Source organism: Sminthopsis crassicaudata, chromosome 4 (assembly GCF_048593235.1).
Source record: "Sminthopsis crassicaudata isolate SCR6 chromosome 4, ASM4859323v1, whole genome shotgun sequence".
In the NCBI taxonomy this organism is placed as follows: domain Eukaryota; kingdom Metazoa; phylum Chordata; class Mammalia; order Dasyuromorphia; family Dasyuridae; genus Sminthopsis; species Sminthopsis crassicaudata.
This window is the reverse complement of record NC_133620.1, coordinates 63,961,470-63,986,029: the sequence shown is the minus strand read 5'-3', so window position 1 is coordinate 63,986,029 and position 24,560 is coordinate 63,961,470. Positions and strand designations below refer to the sequence as shown.

The following is a 24,560-nucleotide window of genomic DNA, read 5'->3' as shown; positions in this document are numbered from 1 at the left end:
TCACTGTTGAATGTGGCTTGTTTGAATCCAACTTGCCATGTTTGATGATTTCCTAAATTCATTCCTAAAAATCCTATAGGTTACTCATAGTGTTTTTATAAAAGTGACAGAATAGGTAGATATTTTGCAAGCGGTTAACATTCTGTTGAGGTTGCTTTATGGCAGCAAGATAATAATAATAATAATAACATTTATATAGCATTAACTCAACACCAAACACTGTACCAAGCTATTTGCAATATTAATTAATTTAAGCCTCACCACAACCCTGAGAGATAAGTGCTAATATTATTCCCATTTTAGAAATGAAAAGACCTTTAAGACAAATAGTGATGAAGGGACTTGCCCAGTGTCAGACTGTTAATTAGTGTTTGAAGCCAAATTTGAATTCAGGTCTTCTGGGCTCCAGGCTTAGTGTTTTATTTACTAGGCTTCATAGCTACCCCTCGATATAGAAAACTACAATTTCTAAAGGATGAAGAAGAATAAAGAATATCATATAGAGGGCAATGGAGAGGCACAAGGTGTAAGCAGACTGTAGTATGTAAGCAAGAACTATTGAAAGAAGTAAAAAATTCTCATGAGGGATTGCCATGAGGGATAGTGAAGATGTGAAAAACTAACACTTGTACTCTTGGAATGTCTGTATCTTAATTGTCAGTTTGTGCGTGGTCATGGACAAGAGTCACACAGAAGAGAAAATAATGTATTGGTTGAAAGGGAGAGAGAATTTTTGAAAGAGCTTTTCCATATAACAAATAAATTCTTAAAGAAAAAAAATAAAGAAGTGGGGAAACAATAAACATAATTGATTAATATTTAGTCTGAAAATTTGTGCAGTGTGCCATACTTGAGAACATCTGATCACCGAAGTGAAGAAGAATAGGTTGAAGTGCCGTCTTCCTGTGTCTCTTCTTTGGAACATACTTACTTCAAGCTTTGTAATTTTGCACATTCACTTTGGATTTTTCTGTAGTGTCTCTATTTTCATTATAGTCATGTTTATTTTCTTGGCTCTGTATTATTTCATGTAGCTCTTTCCATGTGTTTCTGTTTTCTTCATATTTATGGTTTCATATTTGTAGCCCAATAATATTCATTACCTTAGTCTATTAGTTAATAATTCTCTAGTCAATAGCCACATACTTTGTTTCCAGGTCTTTGCTGCTACAAAAAGTGCTGGTATTAGCATCTTGGTGATTTGGGACAATTTCTTCTTACAAATGGCATCCTTGGAGGATAAGCCTAGCTGTGGAATCTTGAGTTATAGCATGGCTACATTTTAGTTACTTTATTCATGTAATTCCAACTTTTTTACAAAAAGGATCATACTGATTCACAGCTACATCGACAATGCACCTCATATTCCTGTCTTGTGAGAATTCTACCATTGTCTATTCTTATCTTTTGTCATTTTTGCAAGTTTGTAGAGTGTGACGTGAAACCTCCATGTAGTTTGACTTTTGTTAATGGCAATTTGTAACATTCTTTTATATTACTGTTAATGATTTGTAATTCTTTCTTTGAAAAATATTTTCATATCCTTTGACCCCTATAAGGAATGGCTTTTAGCTGGACCTGATTTTTTTTTTAAATGAATAATGAGGAACTGATGTTGAATTGGAAACAATAAAAACCATAGAGAAATAGTTATTGTAGCATATATTTCAGTATAGTATGAATACTATGCTCTAGTTTTGGAGAAAATACAGTCATTTAAAAAAGCAGGTAGGAAATTATTCCAAGAGAAATAAGAAACTCTCAAGAATGAAAAACTGAAGATAGAGGCTGACATGTTTCTACTGAGGAAGAAGGAATTCTGTTGAAAGAATACATACATACGTACATACATACATACATACATACATATTGGTATTCTCAGAATTTAAAAAAAATGTGTAGAAGATAGAAATTAAAAATAATATTTCAGAATGAATAAAAATGTACAGTTCTATAAAAATTTTAAGAGATATTAATAAAAAGGAGAGGTTTTTTTTTTTTTTTTTTTTTTTTTTTTTTTTTTTTGTTATGCTCAAGGGCTTCTATTTAAAGTATAAAGGATGTAAATAAGAGGGAGGATAAAAATCATTCCAACAACAACAAAACAACCCTGAATTCATACCTATTTGGTTTTTGTTTCCCTTTTCATGGAAAAAGACCTTTAATCCAGGAAGAATAGTATAAAAAGAGTTACCAAGTAATATAAAGAAAAGATAAATGGAGAAACAGGTCCAATATGGCTATCCTTCATGATTTTGAGTCTATAGACCCCAGCTAACTTTTTCCTAGAATGTGATAGGAATAAGCAAATGTGACTGATACCTTTTTAAACTTTGGAAGATTTTTGACAACAGAAGAGCTATAGTAGGACTAGAGAAGAATGAGTGTTTTTCAAATTTTCAAAAAAGAATATTGTTTATAATTGTTGATCAAATTAATTTGACTTCTGTTCCTGGCAAAATTGTAGTACATAGTAAGGAGATTTGTTTGTATGAGTCTTGGAAAAGTAATTTTTTTTTTAATGAATAGTATTAAATGTATTAAGGATAAATATATAAAGTTCTGTACTGGGGTTTCAAAAATTAGGACCACAAATAAGATTTGGAGTAGGCATGACTACAAAATGGATATTTTGAAAAGATTTGGAGGAACTAGAAAGAGTAAATTTTTTTTGTTTTTATTTAGACTTAGAAATAGCAATTAAAGGATTGTTATGGTAAAGAAGCGTTAGAGTTGTTCTGGAAGGAGAAATGAAAGTAAAATTCATTAAGGAAAACAGACTAGATGAAAGTGGAAGAAGATGGAGTGGATGTTGAGCCCTTCTCAGGGGAAGTTTGTAAGTAAAGGCTTTATGACCATTTGTGGAATGACTGGCATACAGTAATTCATTCATTTAATGAAGATGTTATAGAGGAGATTTAACTTCCTTTCTAATATGATAGTTAGTCTTTGAGATCTCCTTCCAACTCTTAGATTTTATGTTATGCTTTGATTCTCAAAGTAAATTTTATCAGTGCTAATTTTATGCCCTAGTTTCCCATCCTCAACCTTATAAAACTTTTTTTGGTACTTGTCTTAACAATTTTAAACCTCCAACCTTTGACAACTAGACTAAAAGAGTTTCTAAATTTTGTGTGTCATGAAATGAAGAATATTTGATTTTACGAATACTCTATATTAAAGTATATATATATATATATATATATATATGTAGAACTTAAAAAATAGAAAAAAATGGAAACCTATATAAGAGACTAGTAAGATTTAGTAGCATTGAAGGATAACGTATTATGTTGTTTGTGACAGATTTAGATTTAATATTTTAGTCGGTGCTTATTGGAATGAATTAATTTGGGATTGAAATAGAATCAATTGTTATATAATTTTCTTCAAGGGATTGGTATTGTGTTACTTTTAGACTTTGGACTACATGCCTAACATGAAGCATTATGTTCCATTGTTCCTATGTTGGTCTTCATGGGGTAATAACAGTGACAGAAGCCTAACAAGCATTTTGTCATAGACTCTGGATTTTTAAGTTGCGTTTTTATTTTTCACAAATTTTTTAATTCATTTTAGCTATCTAAGTTAATGTCAATTATAAAAAAAAAACAACTTTTTTTTTTCCTCTTGCCATTTACCTACTTAGTAATTGGCATAAAAAATGTTTTCTTGGAAGGTTTTATTTAGAGGGATAATGACAACTTAAGTTTACTATTCCTTTCATAAAATAATGAAGGTAGGATTAAGTTCCTAGTTCTTACTTTGGGCACATTTCCCCAATGATCTTTAATTCTTCAGTATTCTGCTATTTCTTTCTTTTTTAAAAAAAATTCAGTTATTATTTTTAAGAGTTAAGTTTAAGAATCCTGGTAAAAACAAATTCTTTTTTGTGACTCTAATAGGGTGCTGATACCCAAACCAAGAAGAGCCAAGGCAGAGAAAGAAAATTATAGATCAATTTTCCTAATGTATAGATGCAGGAATTTTAAATTAAAAAAATTAGCAAAGAGTTTATAGTAATATCACAAGCATCGTACACTTGGACCAGGTGGAATTTATATCAACAATACAGGGCTGATCCAATAATAGTATAATTAATCATATCAATTACACAACTAACAGAAATCAAAGAGTTTTTGACAAAATACAATATCAATATCTCTTAAAAACAGAGAGCAAAGGAATTAATGGAGTTTACCTTAAAATATATATAGTATATGATTGTAGTTACTTCCCCATAGTGGGAAATAAGCTCCTTGAAGAAAGGGCCTGGGTTTCATTTTGCTTTTGTGCTTTGCATATGGTAAATATGTAATAAATATTTGTTGAATGAAAAAAAAATATATATGTATAGTATATGTCATTAGCATTTGTTATGAGAATAAGCTAGAAGTCTTCCTCTACAATCAGGGATGAAGCAAGGATGCTTCACCTTGTTATCACCTCTGTTAATTAACATTGTCTCAGAAATGTTAGCTATATATATAGCAATAAGAGAATGTTTTTGAGGGAATGATGGTGAATTCTATTTGAAGTATGTTGAATTTATTTGCGTAAGGGAAATGTAGGTGGCTATTACTAGTATGCAGTTGGCGATGAGAGGAGTATAGAAGAGAGATGAAGTCTAGACATATTTTAAGGCCACTGGCATAATGATAACTTTGAATCCAGCAAGAGACAGAAAGGGGAGAGAAGAAAGGGAGCTTAAGGATATGAAATGTGAAGGTAATTCTGCAGAAAAGACAACTATCAGTCAAATAAGGAGGCTGGGAAACATAAAATCTGGATCTAATAATTGAGCCCTTTACTAGGTCTAGTAATATTTCTCAGTGGCAGAACATTGAAATTTTTTTTATTTAGATAGGTGAATAGCTATACTCACTTTGGCTATGTTGTACTTGAATCTATTGAGCAACAAATAGTAAATGAGATATCAGTTCAATTAAGGCAATTTAAGTAAATTTATTGTCTCATTTTATGGGGAGCAGAGGGTAGGTTAAGCTGCCAGATAAAGCCAGATTAAGATAGCACCTACTGAAGTTACTACAAAAAGAAAAATCAATTTTTTGTATAAGCAAGTCCCAGGAACCAGAAGTTGTAGTTGGCATCACTTTAATTCCTCTTATACAATGTAACCCAGTTCATTTTCACTTACTTTCTTTACCTTACTATTGCAAATACTTCCAATCAAATCAGGGCTTGTTAGCAATTTTACTCCTTTTTGAAAATAATTCTTAAAAAAATGCTTTTCCATGAATCTGTGAATGTATGTCAATTATAAAATATTTTTTAAAATCTTCAATGTGAAGAATAAAAAGGGAAACTGAACTCATTAACTTGTATAAATACTGAAAGTTAAAAAATCATTTAGACCTCAATTTATTCAGTTGTAAAATAAGAGGAGCTAACTTTGAATGTCATTTTTATTTCTAAATATAGACATCTAAAACAATGAATACAGTGCAGTAATTGTTATTTTATTATGTTTAAAATTTTTCTTATGCCATAGAAGATGTTATATTTTTGAAACAAAATACAAGCTTAGAAAATCACCAGTATCATAAATTATTAATGCAAATTGTATATGAAATTTTTTAAGTAAAAAAGGAATTGTTTAACAAGTTTTGAAAGTTACTGACTTAATCTGTAACTTGAAAGAGTCAGTAATCTTATATTTTAGTCTCATCAAAGTTTCACAAAAGGGCTTTTGATCCTAAGTAGTGTATAATATATCTCCACTTAATTTTTAGATTTTTATTAGGCCCTTCTCATCTGTTTATATATTTTCAGAGTATGTCACTAGGACTAATTTGTTAGGTATTTAATATTAAAATCTGGGAAATTTCATCCCTTACCTCCCAAAAAATCAAAGTATAACATACTCTGAAATATGTTAAGAAATCACTTGTTAATCATCTTTTGACTTCTTTATTCATCTGCATCAAATATTTCCCCCCCCACTATTCTCACAGTATGAGAATTCAGCCTTATTACAGATAGCTTATAATAAAAAATAACAATCTATCAGAGGGGCTGTATACAGTTGTACATGATTTTTTTCTCTCTGTAATTTGTTAATAGTTTAATAATAATGCAATATGGATATAGGAATCCAGCACAGTTTGAAACTATTTCAAGAAGTCATCTTATACTGGCTAACAAAAAAAAAAATACTTTAGGAATAGAATATAACAGATCTTGAAGTATTCTCTTGGTTAGTCATTGGTTTTTGTATATACTTAGTTATTAACTCATGTACTTTTTCTATTTAGTATTGAATTTGACAGAGACTGTGACTATTTTGCCATTGCTGGGGTAACAAAGAAGATCAAAGTATATGAATATGGGACAGTCATACAGGATGCAGTGGATATTCATTACCCTGAAAATGAGATGACCTGTAATTCCAAAATCAGGTCTGTATGTTGCTTTGTGTTTTGAGTAATATACTTGTAAATAATTTTATTGTTTTGTGATTATCAGTTATTTCTCTTAACTTTTTTTAGGAATTACTATGTGATAAGTCCTGTAGTTGAATTTTTAAAGAGTATATATGTATTCCTTAGAAGTTAAACAAGAGTGATAGATACAACATGTATCCCTTATATATGTTTTTTTTTTTTAGTCACAATATGAATGCAGAGACCAAATGAGAAATGTCATCTTACTTATATTTTTTAAAAATGGAAGATTGTTTGTAGAAGATGGGCTTGGAAAGATGTAAATAGAATTTTGGCATATGCAAAATAGGATTATTTGCAGTCAATGGTTAGTACTATGCAGTCTATGAATAGTATCTGAAAGAAGGAATAATATTTTCCTCCAGCCTGAGGATAACTAGATATTTTATATATGGCAAGTCCTTAATGTCTGGAGAATATTGAGAGAAGCATATTATCTCAGGTAATGGAAGATTCTGGTCTAGGATTGTTAGCTGAAAACCCCCTAAGGAAATTGTTTATAATACAGGCCCTCAGAAGTGGAAAGGATCATACAAAAATAAAAAGCATATAAATATTCCTCTAGTTTGTCACACTTTCCCCCTCCTCATTCTAAATGTATGATATATATAAAGCTTTTCTTTCAGTCTATCCAACAAGAGGCTATCCTTAATCTAATGACAGAAAACTCAAAAATTATGTGAAAAAATTGATTTTATTCTTCAATAATTATAATTGATGAAAAAATTTTCTCTTATATACATTGATCCTATATTTAGCCCTTCATAGGTGGGCAGAAAAAGTATTTTCCTTCATATAATCATATTCTAAAACAAGGGGTCAGAGAGCATATAGTCCAAAAAAAGCCCATCTCTGTACATCTGTACACACTAATATTATTCTGTACTTTCTAATATTAACAATAATGTAACTTAATTTTTAGAATCCTAATGATGTCAAAGTATGTCCTGTTTTACCTTAACATTAAAACTTACATTTATTCAGGATGAGGTATTCCAAAGGGTATTTGTATTGAGACAATGACCATTCAGTACAATGTTAACTGAGTCTTAAGAACTTGGCACATTATAACGTTAAATCTTCCATTGCTGTCACTATAAAACTGGTAGGATCTTAATAACAATAAAGCTTACTAACTTTAAACTTTAGCAATTCTTGAAATAGAGTTGTTTAAGTGAAGCTTTAATTGTAGCTCATAGTTATGTAATGCTTTATGGTTTTAAAAAAATCATTCTTTTCACAAGACCCACATATAATTCATTATTACTGAATTTTGAGGTACATGGCTTCCATCATAATCAACTCTGCTTATCATTAATAAATTTTTGAGCAAGTCATTTAACATCTCTATATTTCTGTAATCTCTGAGCAATCTTTTTTTATAAACTGCAATCTTTTCTTACATACAGAATCTATTTTTTAAAAATTATAGCTTTTTATTTACAAGATATATGCATAGGTAATTTTTCAGCATTGACAATTGTAAAACCTTTTGTTCCAACTTTTCCCCTCCTTCCCTCCACCCCTTCCCCCAGATAGCAGGTTGACCAATACATGTTAAATAAAGTATAAGTTAAATACAATATGTGTATACATGTCCAAAAAGTTGGGTTTTTTTTGTTGTTTGTTTTGTTTTGTTTTGTTTTGTTTTGTTTTGTTTTGTTTTTTGTACAAAAAGAATCGGACTTTGAAATAGTGTTCAATTAGCCTGTGAAGAAAATAAAAAATGTAGGTGGACAAAAATAGAAGGATCGGGAATTCTATGTAGTGGTTCATAGTCATCTCCCAGAGTTCTTTCCCTGGGTGTAGCTGGTTCAGTTCATTACTGCTCTATTGGAGCTGATTTGGTTCATCTCATTGTTGAAGAGGGCCATGTCCATCAGAATTGATCATCATATAATATTGTTGTTGAAGTATATAATGATCTCCTAGTCCTGCTCATTTCACTCAGCTTCAGTTCATATAAGTCTCTCCAGGCCTTTCTAAAATCATCCTGCTGGTCATCTCTTACAGAAAAATAATATTCCATAATATTCATATTCCACAATTTATTCAGTCAATCTCCAATTGATGGGCATCCACTCAGTTTCCAGTTTCTGGCCACTACAAAGAGGGCTGCCACAAACATTCTTGCATGTACAGGTCCCTTTCCCTTCTTTAAAATCTCTTTGGGATATAAGCCCAGTAGTAGTACTGCTAGATCAAAGGGTATGTACAGTTTGATAATTTTTTGAGCATAGTTCCAAATTGCTCCCCAGATGGAGGTGGCTGGATGTATTCACAATTCTACCAACAATGTATCAATGTCTCAGTTTTCCCACATCCCCTCCAACATTCTGCATGATCTTTCCCTGTCATTCTAGCCAATCTGACAGGTGTAACACAGAATCTAATGTAGAATTTTTCTGTGCTGTTTGATGCTATAAATATGATTTCTATTTCACAGATAAATAAATTGAAAGAGAGATGCTAACCCAAAATCATTCAGCTAGAAAGTGTTGGAACTGAGACTGGAACCGGGTGCTATTACCCTCTCTTTACTACTAGACCATAGTTTCTGCTATTTCTTAGAAGAAATTTAAAAGGTGTATATTATCTAATCAGAGAGTATCTTAAAGTATTTTTAGAAAGTGCTTTGTAAATCCTAGTAACTGTATGTAAATAAGTCAATCATTTTAAAGCACTAATATAGTGCAAGATGCATATTAGTGATTCCCTAAATGAGATTATTGTTTAAAGCAGCATTTGTTGGTAGAAATGAGGTTTTAAAAGGTGTAGATATTTGGGGCAGAGTATAACCTTAAGTGTAAACTTGGAGGCTGAGTAAATATGAATTTTTTGAGGGTAGGGTCCAGTGGGTGGGATGAGCAGGGATGAGCATTGTCTAATGTCAACATTTTTACTTCTCTTTTATTAGGAATTAGAGCCAAAATGAGAGATGAGAAAAGATTTTGGTCTAGCATAGTTTTTTCAGGTCAGAGGGGCCTTGTACTTTGATAGGAAGCCTTCTACATCAGGGCATTTTAAACCTTTTTTACTGTTGACCCCTTTTTGCGGAAACATTTTTAGGTGACCTGTCTTGGATTTGAGCTAGGGTGTTTCTGGCAGATTTCATACATTATCTTAAACTGTTAACATTTTGTGTGTGTGTGTGTGTGTCCCCTGCATTCAGTTATGCAATGTGGTTTTGCGACACACAGTTTAAGAAATTTTGTTCTAGATGACTTGTTAGTATTGAAATTTTTTCACAGAAAAAATTTGTTCTGTGCATAGATATATAAAATAAAACTTGGATTCCATTGCTTTAAAGGATTTAGACTAGTGGTGATATCTTTAATAAAAGGGATACACCTCATAGCATAAGTATCTTGTTGTTTACTTGGTTTCAGTCATATCTCTGACTCTGTGGTCTTATTTGGGGTTTTGTGTGGTTTGCCATTTCCTTTTCCAGTTCTTTTCACAGATAAGGAAACAGAGACAAACTTGGTCAGAGTTACCCAACTAGTAAGTGTGTAAGGCCAGATTTTAACTTAGGAAGAATCTTCCTGACTCCAGACCCTGAAATTTATGCATTCTACCATCTAGCTCCTCCATAAATAGCTTAGCTTCTTCATACTTAATTGATCCTTTTAATCTTTAGAATTACACAACTTTAAAGAAGATTTCCTTGGCTGCCCAAACATTTTTGATGACACAATGCCTTAAATAGTGGATATTCTTGGATTTACAAATCGTCACTTAAAGTAGTATATTTTAATTCTCTTTTAGCTGTATCAGCTGGAGTAGTTACCATAAGAATCTGTTAGCCAGCAGTGATTATGAAGGCACAGTCATCCTATGGGATGGATTCACAGGACAGAGGTCAAAGGTCTACCAGGTAAAGAAAGGATTCTAATTTTTGTTGTTGTTGTTGTTGTATGTATGTATACAAATAAATGATGATCAAGGAATCACATTTTTACTTTGATTTTACCATTCAATTGTAGTTTTATGTGTTTTGTTTAGTATAGTAGTATCATTTGAACTTTAAGTTATATCAATTAGGAAAAATGCTGAAAAATAATCTCTTTAGAATTATAGTGCCATACAAGTATATTTAATATAACTCTTCCAAAAATAAGTTCTTGTCTTTTATCTTTATTTAACTTAAATTTCCCTCTTCCATATAACAATGCATTGGTACTAAAATACGTTTACTTTTAATTTCTTTAATTTTTCTATTTGAAGATAATGTGTTCTAATATTGGCTTCTTTTATTTTTGGAACTAGGAACATGAGAAAAGATGTTGGAGTGTTGATTTTAATTTGATGGACCCAAAACTTTTGGCTTCAGGTTCTGATGATGCAAAAGGTACCCTTATATTTCCTCTATTACTCCTTGCAGGTATGCAAATTCATTCTTAAGACACCATAACAGGATTTTAGGATTATTGGGTTCCAGTTTCAGAAATTGTCAGAATTCTATTGTGTGTCAACTTTAGCAAAAATAGAAATCAATACTTTTGGGCTTCATAGTATTGCTGTCTTGTATTTTCGTGTTACTATTATGGAAGAGCTAAGAGCTAATTTGATAATTGTGTTCTTGTAAGAGTTCAAAATCATAAATGTTAAAAATGAATGGGATGAATTCACCCATAAAATAGAAGAAGTTAGCAGAATGATTTGGAAACCAGAATCCAGCTATATGTTGCTTACAAGAAATATACTTGACACAGAATGATACAGGGTTAAAATAAGAGCATAATAAATATTGAAGGAGCAATATTTAAATTAAAATTAGGAACAGAATCTATTTTGTTTCAGCTGAAGTGAAATGACCAAATTATCAATCATATTTCAGACAAAGCAAAAATAAAAATAAATCTGATTTAAAGAGATAAGCAGGGAAATTACATTTTGCTAAAAGATACTATAGACACAGAAGTATTGATAACAATGAACATATATACATCAAATGATTAAAAATAAATTCAAATTCTTGAAGAAAAAGTTAAATGACTTATAGGATAGAATAAAAAGCAAAAATATCCTAAGAGAAGACCTCAATTTATTCTCAAATTATTCTCAAATCCATGCTTCTCCAAAAATTAAGAAGTTAAGGGAATGAACTTTAGAATTTAAGAAAAGTTAGATACTATAAATTTTTAGAGAATATTGAATTGGGAATAAAAAACATGGTATGCTATTATCTCAGATGTGTATGGCATAATGACAAAAAGTAACTGTATTAGGGATTATAAATGTCACAAAGAACAACAGAAATGTTAAATGCATCGTTTTCTGATCATGATGCAATAAATAACTAAGGTCATTGGAAGCACAGATTTAAAATTAATTGGAAATTAAATAGCTAAATTCTGTAAAATAAGCAGTTTAAAGAACAAGTCATAGAAATGATCAATAATTTCATTAAAAATAATGACACCAAGGATGTAACATACCAAAATGTATGGAATCCAGCCAAAGCAGTACTTAGGGGGAAATTTGTATCTCTAAATGGTTACTTCCAGGGAAGAGAGAAAGAGCAGATCAATAAATGGGCATACAATTAAAAAAATTCTTCCTTTCCCTCTCTCCCTCCCTTTGTCTCTCTTTCCCCCTCCCCTACCCTCCTTCTCTTCTTCCTTCTCTTACTGTGTGTGTATGTGTGTGTGTGTGTGTGTGTGTGTGTGTGTGTGTGTGTGTGTGTATGAGAAATTCCTGTTCATGTTTATATACTTAAAGAATAACTAAAAAGCCATACTCATATCTAAATATGAATTCCCTTGTTCAGTTTATATGACAAATTGTCATCTGCATTGAATGATACCCCTTGAGCTCAGAGTAAATAGTGATAATAACAATCCATTAATAATTATATCTTCAAATAACATATCCTCAAAAAGGGCAACATATCTATCTGTACAATAAATAGTAGACTGTAGACATTAATAATTTAGGCTAATGACAAGGTGCCAATATCGTCATGTATTTGTGTGTCCTGACACTGCTATTATAATTGTGCAGACCTTGCAGGAATTTTAAATCTTAATAAACTGGATTCTTGTGGTAACAGTGATTGGGTTGGCATATTGATCAATGTGATGCAGTTTTTCCAGTGAATAAAAGAAATAGATGGGGGTAGCATTATGTGGGAGGCTGATCTAACTTGAAAACTCTGTAGTTGTTAATTAGCTTAATATTAGGTCAGTGAACAAATGGTACTTCTTATTGAAGCAAATTGCTAACAAAGTGCTTTATCTATTTCCTCTGAAAACTGAACCCATCTTTATGGGCTTGATTAGCAATCTCAATTCTCACCTACTATAAATGCTTCATTAAAGATAGTATATACTGAGTAAAGTAGGCAGTTCACAATTACCTGTAGATTGGGCTAAAAATTTGAATGGTTTTCATATGTGATTATACTATATCATAACACAATTGGAAATGAAACAGTAATAGAAAACAGTTTAATTCTTTTTGCCAGTAGTAATGTTAGCTCCAAGTTAGACAAAAACATATTTGATACCAGTCACAAATAATAAGTCAAATCTCAAATTAAATGAAATAAAAGCAGAAATTGAGAATTTGTCCTAGGTCATTGAAAATCTTAAATTTAGCCAGTTCTAGAAATCCAGTCTAATAACAGAACTAAAGACAAGAATAATACTATTATCTCAATGAGATAGACATGTATGGACTGGAATTTCCAAACCTTATTTTTGGTGGGAAAGCATTAAATCCACTTATCAAGTCAACAATCAGAGAAGATCATGTTACTATAATTATTACCCTGGATAAGTCACTTAATCCCAATTGCCTTAGCAAATAGTAATAACAATAACAACAACAATAATTTATTAAACTGATCCATGACATATCAAAACTGCCATGGGAAAGTTGTTTTGTGAGATTGTTATGTAGTTGAAAACTTGAAAGTAATATTTCCCAATTAAAGGCAACAAAAAAGAAACAAAGAAAACATATCTGAAAAGTGAATGCATGTTAGAAATTATACTTTCCTTTTTATTGCATTTGAAAACAGAAGTCAAAACATTAATATGATGCCAAGAGCTATGGTATTGCAAATCATTGAAAAGTTGTGCTTCTGAGGCATGAAGAAACAAAGACATTGGAGAGAGAATTTTCCTTTGAAAAAATAGGATGTGAAAAATCTCTGATATGTCTAAGTACTAGAAATCTAACAGTAAAAGTGAATGTTAAATCCAAGAGGAAAGAGACTTTGAATAGTGTTAACATAATGAAGAACATCACGAATGAGATGACCAAAACTCAGCTTTTCTATAAGATTAGAAAGTTGTCGGCCCAGCTAAAATCTATAATTATAAGGGTAAACATTTTAGTTTAAAATGTATGAATTATTAATGAAGCATTTTCTAATATTTCTGAACATTGATCATACTTTTCTTAGCAGAAGACATAATATATCTTTTACCAAAAATGAAGACAGTGATTTATTTAAATATAGAACAGTTACATATAAATATATTTTATACAAAGCAGTCATAGCTTACATCACCAAGGGAAAGAAAAGGGGGGAAAAAAAGGAAGAAATTAAAAGAAAACTCTTTAAACCCTTATGAGAAAACAGCACATTGACTATGAAACAAAATGTGTGTTTCAGAGAGTTACAAGGATAAAAAAAAAATCAACTTGATATCTATTTATTGAACAGATGAACTTAAACTATGTTATGACATAATGTCTTTTTGTTATGTGATGTCATAATGCAGGCTTTAAATTCCTTAATTATGGTTTATTGGTATAGTAGAAATATATAAAATAAAATATTTTATTTATTTCAAAACTCATACACAACTCTTAAATATGCCTGCTTATGTCTTCTAAGTTAAAGAGGGAAGTCATATCAAAACATTCTATAAATCATTTAACTACATTGATGGCATGATTATATATAGAGTCAATTAGCATGTGGTTCTGGAGTGAAATTTGGCCTCATTCGCTTAATTAAATTCTTTCTTCCTCAGTTTTCTCACAAATGGGGATAATAATAGTACCTATATATTATTATTGAAGAATCAAATGAGGTAATATTTATAAAATGCTTAGCACAAAGGCACTTAATAAATATTCCCTCCATTGTCCCTTCCTGTATAGTTAACACTACATACACAAATACACGAAAATTCTTTTCTATCAAAGTGTTCTTTGGCTTAGATAATTATAAAATTATTACTCTCTGCCAAAGAATGATAGAGATAGAAGGCTTTAGCTTAATTCTTAAAGGTAAGTTAAAACTGAGTGAAGAGAATTGCAAAAATCTTGATTTCCTCCAGTGATCAATATATATTGAGCTCAAAGTGAAGTCAAAGTTTCAATGAAATGAGCATGATTAAAACAAATAACACTTATACTATACTATTCTGTGCTATGCTGTGCTATATGATATGATGTGATATGATACTTTACGTTACGATATGATACCATATTATACTATACTATGTTTAAAGCAAGTAACACATTAATACTCATTTTGAATTGGAAAATTTTCCAAATAAGGCTACTACAAACAAAGAATACTTCTTTATAATCTAGGAAAAAAATCAAGAGATGTTCTCAGAACATAGTGATATATTTGAAATTTTACAGAAATTCTTCTAGACTTCACTTTATCAAACATTGGCTGAAAATACCCCATTGGCTTTGTCAAATGTAATCATGAGCAGTTTTTCTTTTGGTAAGGCATGTATAGCAGCCACAATACAGGAGCAGTCAACAAATTTGTGTGTGGCATTCATGCCTTTAATTTGTAATATGTAAACAAAGAAAGACCAAATAAATGGCCATATCATGTAGAGGAGCCAGAGAAAGCAAGGATTGGGTCTCAGGTAAGGAAGAGCTGAGTTCACATGGCTCAGATACTAATTGCATGATCCTGAACAAGTAACCTAGCCTCTATTTGCCTCAGTTATTATTTCATGTAAAATAGGAAGTGCATTTAACTCCAAACCCTAACCTTAACCTTTCTATCCTGTTGCAAGTTTAAAATGAAATATTTGTAAAGTATTTTGCAAATCTTAAATAGCATATAAGTGGTGGCTATTATTAATTCATGTGGATTTTTTAATAGAGAATGATGGGTCTGCAGTGATAATTCTATAGTGATAATTAAGAACCAAGAAATTATAGGTTTATTGTTAAGGGACCTGGATTTAACAATTTAGATTTTGCAAAGAAACAAACTGCAGAATTTTGTAACTTGAAAGAAATCAGCACTTACTGAATACCTACAATAATGATCATAAATAGGTATTTGCTATCTTCAATAACAGTTGAAATATACCTGAACTGGAAATATTGATCTGAAAGTATACTTGAAAATTCATTAAGTAAAAATATCTTTGAACTGGGCCATTTGTCACTGACCAGAAATAGTACTTCTAAGTACCTAGGTATAATATGATCCATAAATACTTAAGGGCATTTTAAGTAGATTTTGCTATACCAAATCCTTATAATCTTTGAGCTTCTTGGAATGAAAAGTTTTCAAAATACAGTTAATAAATACAAATACATTTCCATAATTTTATCTGCTAGATATCTTTAGGAAGCTTATGGAGGATGAATATATCTTATTACTTTTATTTGATTATTTTTAACAAAAAAAAGCATTTAATTTATTTACCTGTATAAGTTTGCAAAACATTAACTATCAATACTAGGATAGTAATATATACCAAGACTGTTTCTATCTAAAGCCAAGAATGATGAAAAGAATGTTAAATAGTAATTATAGCACTCATTTAATTTACCTAATACTTTATTATATGTAAATTATCTCATTTGATTCATAAATGTTTCATTAGTAAAGGACCACACAGATCATATAGTTAAAATTGAAATCCAGCTAAATTTAATGACTTTTGTAAAGTCATATTGAAGGGCCCTGAAACTCTCTAAAACTCCTCAAAAGAGAGATTCTCTGTGGGACTGTGCCTGAGGGAAAGGAGATAAACAGCTTCATTCTGTTATCTTGGTGGGACTAGTTGAATCATTCAGTTCCAAGATTTTTTACCTCTATTGTTGACTCAACCACTCCCAGTAAGTAGTCTCATTTAGGCCTGGGGGCAGTGACAGCATTGAGGAAATCTCATTTAATTGAAACTTCTGTCTCAGATTTCCTTATAAAAACTGCAACTTGGAACTCACTCCTTGCAGAGGTCCTAACATGCCATTCTATGCTATGCCATGCTATGCCAAGGAAACCTCTGCCTACTGGAATAATATTTTCTTCCAGTGCCACCCTGTCTTTAACTCCCTCACCTATTTCCTTAATGACACTTTATGCCTCTCTGTTGGGATTTCTCTAAACTTTACTTCCCAAATGCCTATAATAAACCTCTTTTTATCAGTCTAGCTTTTTCAGGTTCATAAATTCCTTTACAAAGAATCTCTGTGCTGCCAGAAGGTGGTTCCTTAAAACTCCCTACCCATGTGCTGAAACCCAAGGGGGTGCCAGGAGCCTCCATTTGGTTCCCTGAACCCCTAACCTGCCATTAGACCTCATCATTTAACTCCCTGACCACTAGGAACCCTAACTCCATTTTGGTTCCCTGAATCTAATCTCATCATTTGGTTCCCTGACAACCCTATAGACCTCATCATATTTTGGTTCCCCAAAATCTAAACCTCATCAATATGTGCATTACACAGCATTTTTGTAGATGGGCAGAAAGATGGAAATGACTTTTATATAGATTATATGACAAATAAAGGGCAAATATACTGATAAATTTGAATCTTTTGCCTCTCAAACCTTTTTTATCTTTTTCAAAGTATGTTTCTCTTCAAATCAATTGTTCATTTTATTTTGATCAGTATCCATTAAAGGTTACAGTTTACCACGTAATTTGGACAGTCACTTTTAACTTTTTTACTTTTTAACCTTTAAAGCCTTTTTAAATTTGAAGACAGTAATATCATATTCTTTATTTATTAGATGGTTTAATTATGACTTTATACTTTTATCTTCTCTCCAACAAGTTCTTAAATAAATTTGAGTGGACATTTGTTCATATGTATAAAATAAACCTTGCAATATTATACGCTAAGAAAAGCATTCCCTTACTGCCAGTACACTTTGATTTCATATTACTGCATCCTCTAGAGTAGAGCAGAATCTTCACCTGAATGTAATTGTTAGTTAAAAATTCTCTGTTAAGAAGCTGTGAGAGTTTAAAATTATTTCTGCAGCCACCAAAGAAAAAACTTTCCCATATGCACAAATAGCTTAACAAAGCTATTAATTATTGCTCAGAAATGACAAATTAAATTTTCATGAAATATTTAAATTAAAATTTAAAATCTGCTGTCCCCTAAAATGTTTTTAAACTCATTTTAAATGAAAGTCATTTAACATTACTTAAATATGTTTGACATTCATGCGGTAATTGGTAATTTTCCTTATAAAATGCTGTCTTTGTGAAAATTTCATGTTACAGAGATATTTTAAATTGCTTTTAATAGATTCTATTTTACTTTTTAATTCTTAAGTTCGTGACTATACAATTAAGTGTTGTAAAACTATATAAGCAACCAACATTTTCATCATCTCTAGCTTGCTGTATTTTGTGTTAAGAAGCTGACAGCCTGTCCCTGATTAAAAAGGACAGAATTTTACAATCTAAACAATTTGACTAATCATTCTGATATAACCAAATCTGATAAGTGTTAGTTCTTTTGGTACTGACTAGCCACTGGAGTTCTAGGCATATCACCCTTTTTTTTTTCTTAAGAAAGGAATGTTTAGTGGGTAATATCAAGCATGTGCATTATAGGGGCAAATTTGTAGTTTAAAATAAATGTATTAAAATTGTTATGTAGTTAAAATTGAATTTTAAAGGACCTACTTATTATCAGTAGTAGTTCCATTGGACAGTTTAAAGAACTAAGAGGAAAAAAAAATCCAAAATATAAAAAGAGGCTTCTAAAAGTGAAAAGGACCAAAAAATTAAAACAGGTTTATCATTTGTTAGAAATGGGTCTTAAATGTAAGTTTAAAAGTCACTTTTTTTGCAAAAGATACATAAGTCAGTCACATGTTTTAAACAGAAGTGATAAGGGAGTTTAGAAAAAAGAATGGATGACACTTAGATATTTCAGTATGAAGGAATAAAATAGGCACCAGGCATGTTAAATAGAAATAGATTGAGGAGAGCAATTGATTGTAAAAAGAATATTATTCAAGTTAGCTACAGGACCCAGAAAGGGAAGTGTGGGGATTGAATGTGGATCACCTCATAGTATTTTTACTTTTGTTTTGATCTAATTTTTCTTTCTCTTTCTTCATATACTTTATTTTTAATTTAATTTTATAATTATAACTTTTTTTTTTTACATTATATATGCATGGGTAATTTTTTACAACATTATCCCTTGCACTCACTTCTACTCCGAATTTTCCCCTCCTTCCCTCCACCCTCTCCCCTAGATGGCATGCAGTCCCATACATGTTAAATGTGTTATAATATATCCTAGATACAATATATGTGTGCAGAACCTAATTTCTTGTTGCACAGAAAGAATTGAATACAGAAAGTAAAAATAACCTGGGAAGAAAAACAAAAATACAAACAGTTTACACTGATTTCCCAATGTTCCTTCTCTGGATATAGCTGTTGATCTAATTTTTCTTGTGCAGCATGATAATTGTGGAAATATCATAGAAGACTTGCACATATTTTAACATATGCACATTACTTGCCTTCTAGGGGAAAGGATAGAAGAAAGGGAGGGAAAAAAAATTGAAAAACAAGGTTTGTCTAGAGTGAAGGTTCAAAACTATCTGCATGTTTTGAAAGTAAAAAACTTTAAAAAAAGTTTGCTACATGGAGCGACCATGACTATGACAAGGGAAACAGGCTGGAGACCCTAAAAAGTCACTTTCCAAATTATCCTGACCCAGAAGTCAGTCTAACCCCACCTCTGTTAAGTACCACTAATTTACCTTTCTATAGAGTTCAGCTGACACTACCCAAGTTTTCTATAGAGCTGAACTAAAGCTAAGTACCCCTACTTCACTTTCAATAGAACTGAATTAATGTTAAGTACCTCCACTTAAGCTCTATATAATTTGAACTATCATTAATCAAACTTTCTATAGCCTTACTGAAGCCTATTCAAACCAAATAGCTCTGTATTGTCTCAAATCATATATAAGAGGGTGGGAAGAATGGGCAGGTGGGCAGAATGGACAGAACTTTAATTCCATCAGAGAGTTCTGCTCCACTGAGATCTCTTGATGACTTATAATAAATTTTCATTTTTACTTTTACTTTTAATTTAGTAAATTCTTTTACTTCACCCGTGCCTTGTTTCATCAAAAGCTTGGAAATCCCCAACAAGACATCTATCAGAGATTACAAAGTTTTTCTATCATGTGAATTAACAAGGGGAAAGACAAGCTCCTTAGTAGAATTTACAAACTAGGAGGAAAAAGCCATTAAAGGAAAGATCCTTACAATAGGCTTTGTGCTGAAAAAGAATTAGCAAGGAAAAGCGTGCTATTTATTTATGTGAATAGCTTTTTCTGGGGCTCAAGCATTGAGTCATAAATGAATAAGATTTGCATTTCAAGGTACACAAGTTTTAAAATCTCAGAGGAACAGATGCCCCTCTATTAGAGAGATAAAAGTGGGATGTAGGTGCCAGGTAGAATTCACATAGCTAGCTGACTTGGTCTAAACCTGTCTAAAGACATGCTAATCAAGACAGCCTCAGAATGGTTGGAGACTATGGAGGCTGACAAGGTCATTGAGAAATTGACAGTTTCTGGGTAATAATAATCATTTTATTAATTAGGTGGGCTGGTAGTAAAGTGGTGTTTATTTGTTTCAATAAACAAAGATGTCAAAATAAACCCTGAAATTACTTTAAAAACTTTCTGAAAAGGAATTCCTCTGACAAGTGAAAATCAACTTTGATTGGTAAACATTTAATGAGGTGGGCAGGCTAAAAGTCTACAGTTCCTGCTGAGAATGAGGTTTGATCATGAAACTCAGCAGCTTCCAGCAATCTTGGAGGGAAGCCATTTCCATCTGGACCTCTGTGCTTGGTTTTTTCCTTCACAGGCTTGGTCAGCTTAAACTTTAATGGAGGAGATTAAGGAGAGGAGTTCCTTCCCTTAGGGTAAGAGCTCTATCAGACTGGATTTTGCTTATCCTCTAAACAGAAATTAGGTCTCCTAGTTGGATTGAATTCCACTCAAAATTAACTAGCATGTCCTTTGAAGGCAGGAGCAACCTCTACAATCATGCCTTTCAGAGACTGATCCTGAACAGGAGATCGCATTTATAGGAAAGAGAAGGAAAAAGGATGGCTTCACAAATAAAATAATTATTAATATAATATAGTATTAATTTCTCTTAGTACATGAGAATTGTTTTTCTATTAAAATAATTTGATGTGTTAGTCACTGATACCTAACTTTAAGATGTCATACATCACTAGAACTTAAAGGGGGATTTTATTTTTACCATTATATATTTATAATTCTTTTCATTTTATTAGAATAACCATGGTATTTAAAATCCTAAGACCTTTAGGAATTTAGGAATCATCTAAAATTCCAAACCCGTCTATTATGGTAAAAATAAGTTTACTGAAATCAAAAACTTAAAAAGTTTTACCAAGCACTAGAGAGTAGAAAAGAAAAGCCATAATTCAAACCCATATTCTCACTCCAAATACAGTGATTTTTGTGCCATAATTTTTAGGAGATTTACCTTGAAAAATTAATAATGCATATTGATGCAGGTTGTGGTCCCTTTAAGAAACTAGTCCTTTCAGATTGATTTATTCCTTTCTGATTCTCAACCCCTCCTGGCTGATGCATTATCAATTCAAGAAACTAGGACCTTTGATTCACAAATCCTGGTCAAAAGCACCCCTTTGAATTCCAATAGGAGATGTGGGTTCTCACAACCCCCATTAGAGCTGAGCCAACTTGGGCTGTCCCAGCCCCCATTCTAATGATCTGCTCAGGTTTCCCAAACCTCGACCAAGCAAATTCATGCCCTCACTGAAACCCATCAAGGAGCCAACTTGGGACTCCACCCACAGGCCCCTTTAGCTAAATCTCTTATTATAAAAGAGCCAACCTGGAGTCTTTTCTTTGCAGAAGGTCAAAACATGCCAGCCTTATGCCTGGCACCAAGGACTCTCTGCCCACTGGAATAATAATATTTCCAGTGTCCTCTTCTCTTTACTTAACACCCTTTACTAACTAGACTTTAACTTTACTTCCAAACCCCATAATAAACCTCTTTTATCAATCTAGGTTTTCAGGTCTGTAAATTCCTTTACAGGGGACACTTGCACCACCACTAGACCTCATATAACTCTATATATTTGCACCAAATCCAAAGGGGTTGCAGGGGAGCTCTATTTGACTCCCTGTACCCCAAACCTGCCACTAGACCTCAATTAAATCTAATTTCATTTAGGTACCCCAAAATCTAGACCTCATCAATATCTGTTACATGACATTTATACTGTTTAAATTTCACTGTAGAAATTCCTTGCCTAGTGTGTTTTATTTAGTTATGACACATATAGCATAACTCTTATTTGTTTTTTGTTATCTATTTGCTTGCATTTTTAAGTTGTTCTCTTATAGAAAAAGGAGTAAATTATACAATGTAATTCCCAGCATCATCAGGAAATATTACTTTAAATTTTCCCTTTCTAATATTACCTTACTCAGGACACTACTTTTCTTGCTTACTTTAATATTATAAAGTTTTGGCAGAGAAAATAACTATGTAGTATGGAAGTGACTAATAAAATCAGGCAAGTTTTTGTAACTTTTTAAAATGTCTTTCTAGATGACTTAAGAATATAAACTGTACTAAAAAAGGAGTTGTTTTTTGGAGATAAGCACTATTTTGCTTGACAAAATTGAATTCAATAATTTACTCTTCTTACATATTGAGTTTCTTCCCCATTTTTACCACTCTTTGACTCTGTTCATATCAGTTTAGCCTGGTTTGACTAGGTATATTTATGGCTATTTTAGGCCTTAAAATCTCAGGATTCACCCTTCCAAATAATAAATTAATTGTTTTTTATCTTGGAAAAAATAAATTCCAGCCTCCTATATTAAGCATGTTGAAATGATTTATTCAGCTTTCTGTAGTAAAGTCTAAAATATAATGAATTCTAAATTGAGTGATAAAAGTGTTCCTGGCATCAGTTCATTCTCATCTATAGTGAGATAACTAACAGATGATGCCTTTTAATATCCACTAATTCTTCATCTCATTTGATTCTGATAATAAAAATAAAGTGTGTTTTTGTTCAAACATGCTATTGTTTGCATTTGTTCAATTTAAACATATTTGGTTGTATAACTATAAACTGTTATTAGTTTCCACAAGGATTTGTTGGGGTAGAGTAAATCAATTTTCCAGGTTGGAAAAACCCTTCTAATTTTATTAATATACCATTTTTTCCCCTCCTTTTTTGTATTCTCTTTGCCCTTAGTGAAACTGTGGTCTACTAATCTGGACAATTCAGTGGCGAGTATTGAAGCTAAGGCAAATGTGTGCTGTGTCAAATTCAGCCCTTCGTCTAGATACCATTTGGCTTTTGGCTGTGCGGGTAAGTTGTTATGGTTAGCTATATTTTTTATAGTTTTGAGTAGGTTGAGTGGTATGAGGACTGGTGAGTAGTAGGAAAAATTAAAAAAAAAATGTGCCATATTAATTTTAAATCCCATTTAAAACTTTGATAGATGTTATACTAAAGATACTTTCTGCCTTTTTTACATAGTGAAAAAGTATGAGTCAAGATGTCTATTATTTAATACTTAATTGTAACATGTATGTAATGTATATGTAAAAGCATTATGTTTATAATACTTTAAATGAGTGTCTTCTTTATTTAATTGCTCTTTTATTTAAAGGAGAATAGCTCACTATTTTACTAGAGCCATGATCTCATGAATACGTTCTCCTAACTCTAACCTATTTATGTATTTTCATCCTGTTATTCTTGTGCATCTCCTCCCATTAATTTTCTGTAGGACATATGCAGAATTTTGGAGCTGTCCAGTAGTACCCTTCAACATTTTATGTGTACCAATATAACATTGAAGATGAATAATTCTTATTTTTGGCTCTTGATACATGAATGTTTACCTCTTTTACTGAACATAAATTTCTTATATATACTTTATGCTACTTCTCATGGACAAGGGATTATTTGTACTACTCAGAAGCCAACTTGAGACCATCACGTGCTTTTTTGTTTGCCTTCTGTAATACTTGTAACTTTCACTTCCAAATTGTGTAATTGTGTTAGTAAGTCAGTCAATCAATATTTTATTAAGCATTTACTATATGCCAGATATTGTGGTAAGTTCTGGGGATGCAAAAAGAGGTGAAAGGCAATTCCCTATTATCAAGGAGTTCACAATCTAACAGGAGAGATGACGGGTAATATACTTTCAGTAAAAGAGGTAAATATTCATTTAGTTTTCCTTGTATGGATTGGTAAGGCAGGCTTGCCAGATTTGTGATTTTCACTTTTGAGGTCCTTAGTGGTAATTGCAGTAAACAAAATGTCATTTGCAGAAAGACCTGGAGTGATGTTTTTCCTTCCCACTTGTACTTGGTTGAAATTCTCAGTAATGGTGTCAGCCGTCTTTGGCTATTATATGCCCCTCGATTTTATTCTTTGTTGATTAGCAATCAGAAGATCATTTTACATCAATGTTTCTGTGATTGTACATATCAAGAAATTGTATAGGATTTAACCTTGTACATGGACATTGCCTTGTTAAATCAGATTCTTAGATAATTCCATTTAAAAAAAAAATCAAATACTATTTTTTTAACTTTTTAAAAATTAATTTTATAATTATAAATTTTTGACAGTACATATGCATAGATAATTTTTTTTTTACAACATCCCTTGTATTCATTTTTCCAAATTTTCCCCTACCTCCCTCTACTCCCTCCCCTAGATGACAGGCAATCCCATACATATTAAATGTGTTACAGTATAACCTAGATACAATATATGTGTGTAAATCCAATTTTCTTGTTGCATTTTAAGAATTGGATTCCGAAG

General features: G+C 31.6%; 1 protein-coding gene across 1 annotated transcript in view; it reads left to right on the top strand.

Moving 5' to 3' along the window:
* Nucleotides 1–24,560, top strand: part of COP1 (COP1 E3 ubiquitin ligase) — a 253,868-nt gene that overhangs the window by 130,334 nt on the left and 98,974 nt on the right. The window contains 4 exon segments of the mRNA XM_074308440.1: nt 6,276–6,419; nt 10,233–10,341; nt 10,734–10,815; nt 22,971–23,087. Coding sequence (XP_074164541.1) covers nt 6,276–6,419; nt 10,233–10,341; nt 10,734–10,815; nt 22,971–23,087 — 452 coding nt within the window.